The sequence below is a fragment of the Carlito syrichta genome, unplaced genomic scaffold (genome assembly GCF_000164805.1).
Source record: "Carlito syrichta isolate Samal-C Ts95f unplaced genomic scaffold, Tarsius_syrichta-2.0.1 Scaffold83171, whole genome shotgun sequence".
Taxonomy (NCBI): Eukaryota; Metazoa; Chordata; class Mammalia; order Primates; family Tarsiidae; genus Carlito; species Carlito syrichta.
Window position 1 is genome coordinate 8,603 of NW_007027267.1, and position 6,436 is coordinate 15,038.

General features: G+C 58.1%; 1 protein-coding gene across 1 annotated transcript in view; it reads left to right on the top strand.

The window, feature by feature from the left end:
* Window positions 1-6,436, top strand: part of MYLK2 (myosin light chain kinase 2) — a 13,280-nt gene that overhangs the window by 4,538 nt on the left and 2,306 nt on the right. Inside the window, exons 6-9 of the mRNA XM_008056151.2 lie at window positions 200-293; window positions 2,407-2,516; window positions 2,609-2,750; window positions 6,316-6,386. Coding sequence (XP_008054342.1) covers window positions 200-293; window positions 2,407-2,516; window positions 2,609-2,750; window positions 6,316-6,386 — 417 coding nt within the window. The remainder of the gene's footprint in view (window positions 1-199; window positions 294-2,406; window positions 2,517-2,608; window positions 2,751-6,315; window positions 6,387-6,436) is intronic.

The window sequence follows — 6,436 nt, forward strand, 5'->3', positions numbered from 1 at the left end:
CCCCCCCCCCCCCAGTACCTGCCCTCCCTGCACACGTGGGTGCATGGCTCACAGCTTCAGGAGGGAGGCGGGGCGTGTGGGGCTAGTGCTCTGTCTCACAGCGAGGATCTGGGGGCCAGGACAGGAGCTGAGGCTGGGATCTCTCCGCTGACCCTGTTCCCTTTGGGGTCCCCTCACTCCCAGCCTCTTCTCTTTCCAGTGGCAAGTTTGGGGCAGTCTGTACCTGCACTGAGAAAGCCACGGGTCTCAAGTTGGCTGCCAAGGTCATCAAGAAACAGACCCCCAAAGACAAGGTAGTATGGAGGGGAGGCTCCTCTCGCCTCCACCACCCGGTTGCCCCGGGCCTGGGGCCCAGTGTGCGAGCCTTGTTGCACGGAGGAGGCCACACAGGCAGACAGGCGGACAGACAGCTCTGACATTCCCGCAGCCTTAAGCCCGCACCCTAGTTAGTGAACTTATCTGGGGGCTTCCCCTCCCATGCCCTCTGGTTCAATCCAACAAGTGAGGATTGGGTGGGGAGTGAGGGAGGGCTCGGGGTTGGGCCCGAGTTGGGCACAGGGGTCCCAGATTGAGTGGATGTGGTCCTCCCCCTCGGGGAGCCAAGGCCAAGGTAGCCAGCCCGGTCTAGAGCTTTGCATCTCGCAGCCAGCCTGGGCCAGGTTCAGGGGAGGCCATTTGTTCAAGGCATCAGTGCGTGCAGGCAGAGGCTCACACAGGGCGAGGGAGGCTGGTAAGGGAGTGACGACAACCCGATGACCTGGTGTGATGAGGACTGTTACCCAGGCATGTTCAGGGCAGCAAGTAGGGGTCAGAGGAGGCTTCAGACTCAGATCGGGGGGAGGGAAGCTTCTGGACTGGCTGCCTCTCACGTGAAGGCTTTGAGGTCGATGGAGTTTCAGGTGGAAGGGATGATGGGAGGAAGAGCCTGCAGGCCAGAAGGTGCAGGGGATGCTGAGGAGTGCTTCGGGGCACCCCAGGCAGAGGTAGAGCCTTTGCAAAGGCCCCGCAGGGGCATGAGAGCCGCTCCAGGGTACTGCAGCCTCGAGTCCCCTGTGGGCCTCAGCACACCTGGATGGAGGGTGTGTTCTGTGTGGCTGCATCCTCCCTGTTTCTCTCTCCTGATGGGACCTGGATTCGTGCTGCTGACTGCTGGGTCCCAGACCTCTCTCCTGGGGCCTGGCTCATCATGGGTGCTCAGTGCCCGTGTACTGTCAATGAGCTAGAGTCAGCAACTGATGGGTTAGTTATTGAGCACTTTGTCTCTGCCCATCACTGGGCCGGGTGCTGGAAAAGTGTCCGTGGACTAAAGCCACACCAGCCCTCGTGGGGCTGCTAGTGTGGGAGGCCTGCGACTTGGATGTAAGCAAAGCTATAAGCATGGCGACAGGTTCAAGGAGCATCCAGAAGAAGAACAAAGTCAGGGAGGTGCAGGAGGTATGACTGGCAGGGCCCTGCAGGCCGGAGGTGAGGTCTGGCCTCTCTGAGAAAGCACATGAGGGGAGGCTGAGGAAAGGGACGGGATGGAGGGAGAGGGGACGCCGTTTGAACAGGGACACGGTGGTGGCTCGCATTCAGCAACGGGCTCCAGGGCCATGGCAGGGAGAGGCTGGGTGTCCAGCACTTGCCAGTTTCCATGGTGTCAACATCCCTGCCACAGCTGACGTATCAAAAGTGACAAATAGTGGTGACTTACACTAGGAAGGCAGCGGTGGGGAGGGAGAAGTGACTGGATTTCTAACTGAGTTTGGAGGCAGGCCACACTGAAGGCCTTGCTGGTGGGTCAGACGTGGTGCCTGAGAAGGCAAGAGCAGGAGAGCACGCAGGACGGCCCACGTCTTTCGTCCTGCAGACCAGGCGAAGCATGGTGTCTCTTGGTGACAGGCGGCTGAGGACAGCTCAGTCGTGGGCAAGGGACAGTCTCTTAGGTTTAATTTTGGACATGGTAGAGTTGAGAGGTCCGCTAGATGTCCAAGGAAGTGGCCGGTCGGCAGCTGGACATACTGGAGTCTGGGGGTCAGTGGAGTGCTCAGAGGAGGCGAAGGATCATGGGGAATCAGGTCCATCTGGATGGGGTGTAGAGGCATGGGATGTGGTGAGAATGCCCGGGACAGGGCGGAGAGTGAGCAGCGGGGAGGTGGAAGGACGGAGCCCTCGGCATGCTGATATTCAGTCAGGAGGGGAGGAAGAGCCAGCAGAGGGGCAGTGTCCCAGCAGGAGTGGCCAGGTGGGGCGAGGACAACCGACGTGGGGCTGGGGGAGAGGAGGAAGGCAAGGAGGCTGGCAAGGAGGAGACCGGGCATAGGTCCAGGCAGGGTGGGACGGGCCTGGCCAAGGGTGCAGGTGTGAGGAGCGGAGGGCAGGGGGTGTGGGTGCTTGGCGGAAACCCTGGACTTCCCTGGGGCCCAGGAGATGGTGACGCTTGAGATCGAGGTCATGAACCAGCTGAACCACCGCAACCTGATCCAGCTGTACGCGGCCATCGAGACTCCGCATGACATCATCCTGTTCATGGAGTAGTGAGTGCAACCGCGCGGGTGGGTCCCGGGTGGGGGCCGGGTGGGGCTCCAGCAGGCCCAGAGCGAGCCCGTGGGGGGGTCTGTGCACACAGCATCGAGGGCGGAGAGCTCTTCGAGAGGATAGTCGATGAGGACTACCAGCTGACCGAGGTGGACACCATGGTGTTCGTCAGGCAGATCTGCGACGGCATTCTCTTCATGCACAAGATGAGAGTCCTGCACCTGGACCTCAAGGTGTGGGGCCGGGCCTCCCAGAGGGGGCGGGAGCAGCGCACGGCCACCTGGGATTGGGCTGTCGCCACCATCCCACCGTCCTCCTACCCTCCTGCTCCTCCTCCAGCCAGACTTCCCTCCGCAGATTCAAACAGCATCAGGAGCTAGGGGCACAACAGAGAGAAGCAGAGAAAGACACAGTCCCGGTTTCCCGGAGCTTCCAGTCTAGCACAAAGCATTTGTTGAAAGGGCCTTTTGCAGTCCCATGAGCTCCAAACTGGGTATCGCACAGACAGCCAACCAAGTGTCTGACAGCACCAGCTTGTGTTGGCCTGTGATAGGAATGTCGGTTCCTTTATTCAAAAGTCTACGCATATTGTTGAGGGCCTATGTCATGCTAGACAGTGTTCTAGGTGGTGGCGAATCCCATAGATAAAACCCTGCATTCACGGAGCTCATGAGTAAGCCCAGGGCCAGTCGGTGCACATGAGATAGGTGTCACGGAAACGTCTAATAAAAGGACACCGAGATCTCCATTCTGACCGTGCTCTGTGCTGTGTGCACAGTAGGTCAGGAAGAGCAGATAGTTTTTGTTTTGTTTGGTTTTTTTGAATCAGAGTCTCACTCTTGTCACCCAGGCTGGAGTGCAGCGGCACAATCATGGCTCACTGTAGCCTCGACCTCTTAGGCTCAGGCAATGCTTCTGCTTCAGCCTCCCGAGTAGCTGGAACTGCAGGCACATGCCACCATGCCTGGCTAATTTTTGTGATTTTTTTTTTTTTCTAGAGATAATGTCTCATTATGTTGTCCAGGCTGGCCTCAAACTCCTGGGCTCAAACAATCCTCCCACCTTGGCCTCCCAAAGTTCGGGGATTACAGGTGTGAGCCACCATGCCCAGTCAGGTAGATTTTATGTGTGGTGCCCTTTGTGACCATGTGGCACTGTCTGCTCAAGCTCCATGAGCCCTGCCATGGGTGTGGAGCAGGAAGGGGCAGTAGGAAAGCTGGCCGTTCGCCATCTCCACAGCAAGTGCTGATCTGGGGTTCAGGGTCATGGCAGGTGAGGGAGAGGCCTCTAAACGGGAGGCAGTATAAGCCTGTCAGCAAGGCAGGTGGAGCCTCCATTGGCTCATGTGATCAGTACATGCTCAGCACCTGCCACTGGGATGCACCGTGCTTGCCTCAGGGACCGTGAAGGAAATGGTCTCTGTCTCATGGAGCTTCCAGGTTGGTGGGGGAGACAAGTGTTTGTAAGAGAATGACTCACTAAACGGGTGTCTCAAAACCCATTAAAAGTTCAAGTCTCCGGCTACTCGGAAGGCTGAGGCGAAGGATCGCCGGAGCCCAGCAGGTCGAGGCTGCGGTGGCCGGGAGCGGCCACTGCACTCCAGTCTGGGCGACAGAGTGAGACTCCAACTCAAAAAAAAAAAAAAAAAAAGTTCAAGTCACTAATAAGAATATATACATATGATATGTATATATAAGAAAACCATTAACAGTATCATGCAAAGTACCTGAGAATAATGGGGAAACGTCCACAGCGAGAGTGGAGTCACAGGCAAGAGGCAGAGTGCAGAGTGCAGGAGAGAGACGCGGCCACATCTGACGCCTGTCCAGGCTTGCTAGGTGCCAGACACTGAGTGAGCACACCACCCTTCCTGCAGCCATAGGGCCAGGTGTGCTGCCATCACCCCCGCTGATGGGCAGGAAGGAGGAGGGTGGGGACATGGGCCTCGGAGGCTGGTGGAGGCAGGGTGTTCGGAGGTTGGCGCAGGAGGCCAGGAGAGACAGGGCTTGAGCCTGTGTGGTGGTGCGAGTGAGAGAAGGTGGCCAGATGGCGGATGCCCTTTGAAAACAGGACTACCTGATTCGCTGAGAGTCTGCACGTGCGATGGTCAGGGAACAGAACGGGCCTGGGGCGACCCTGTGGGCCAGGCAGAGGGTGGCCCTTTCCGAGCTGGGCAGCTGGTGCCTGCCGGTGACATCGGAGGGCTGCCTGGCCTGTGAATGCCGATTAGGGGTCGAGCAGGCTCCCAGGTCAAGTGCAGAGCTTGGGAAGAAGCTCAGCCTTCTGCCTCTGTGTCCTGAAACGTGTTTTTTTCAGGAAGCAGTAATTTTTCATCAAAAAAGTGTTTCATGGTCAAGTTAGTTGGGGGAGGCCCAGTCCACAGGCCCTTTCCTTGACTGCAGGGCTTCCAAGGCCCTCTTGTGTGTAGCCAGAGAATCCCAGAAAGGAGATTTGAGTGATCTTGTTTTCCCAAATGCCTGTCCCTGGGGCCATTCTTTCCTTTCCCTGTTTTGGAGGGGCAGCAGTCCAAGCTGTTAAGATCGCTAGTGTCTGCGCTGAGAGAATCTAGCAGTTCTAAAAGGACCTCAGAAAGTGTGTCCTGAGGGGCCTCGAGTCAAGTGTCCCAGAGCCCAGACACGGCCGGTCTGAGGGTGGTGGAGATGGGGGCCTCGAGAACTTTCGTCCAGCTCAAGGGTTTGGTGGCTTCTCACTCCAAGGCGTGTGACCATGTGGCCAGGCTTCCGGTTCTTCAGGAGGTGCTGGACACCAGCGTTTCTGTGAAAAATCTCCTGCCTTTGAACCATTGTTAACTTTAAAATGTTTATGCCCTGCAAGCTCAGATTAGTCCTGTGTCCTTGTGTTGTGTAAGAAGAGGAAACAGAGCCCTGAGAGGGGAGGAACTGGCCTTCAGCCACTGCATTCACACATTCACGTGGGGGGGCACAGGTGTCCCAGTAGACCCGAGGGTGGAACCCAGAGGGATGGTCCCTGCCCTGGAAGCACCAGTGCTGAAACCTCGTGTCTGCCCAGCCCCCATCCCATAGAGTGCAATGTTGATCCCTGTTGGCCAGTGGCGGCAGAGGGACATTGTGTGGCCAGTGCTGGGTTCAAATGCCGACTCCCTCGCCTACTGGCTGGGCAACTGTGGCCAAGTCGCTTCTGCTCCTGATCCCCAGTTTTCTCAGCTGTGAACTGGGAGTGGATGGCAACAGTATTTCAATGTAACAGTTGCATCTTAAGGCAGCAGCATCTGCCTGGGAGAGCTGTTGGGGCCGAGTTGAAGACTAGAAAGTGAGTGACACTGGCCTGACATTTTGTCGTTTGTTGCCATCGTTGCTAACTGGGGAGGTGAGAGTAGAGGGTTTTCCAGGCCCCCAGAGCCGGGTGAAGCCCTCTGTTCTGAGCCTAGGAGCCCTGAGCCAGCATCTTCTCTCTCTGCTCTCTGGAGCTCATGCATCTGGTGGTGGCCCTGGCCTGGCCCCCGGCCTGGGCACACCTCTTCTCCTCTACAGGCGCCGGTGTCCCCGTCCTCAGAATGGCTAGAACGTTGTTGTCCTTTCATGGCCTTCCATGGCCTGGACCCTCTAACAGGTCATAGGCTTCAAGGTCCGGATAAGTCCCTCTCGGGGCCTCGGGACCCTTGTCTGCGCCCAGAGCAGGCAGGGCTGCAGACTCTCTGTGGTTGCCCACTCTGGCAGCATGGGCCTCCGCTTCGGGAGCCTGGGACTGGCGAGGCCTGGCAGGAGCAGGAGGGTGAGCCGGGTCAGAGGCTAATCCAGGCCACCCACTTCTCTTCAGCCAGAGAACATCCTGTGCGTCAACACCACGGGCCACTTGGTGAAGATCATTGACTTCGGTCTGGCACGGAGGTAGGCCGGGGTGGGTGGGGCGGGCAGGCAAGCCGGGAGGGCAGGCGGAG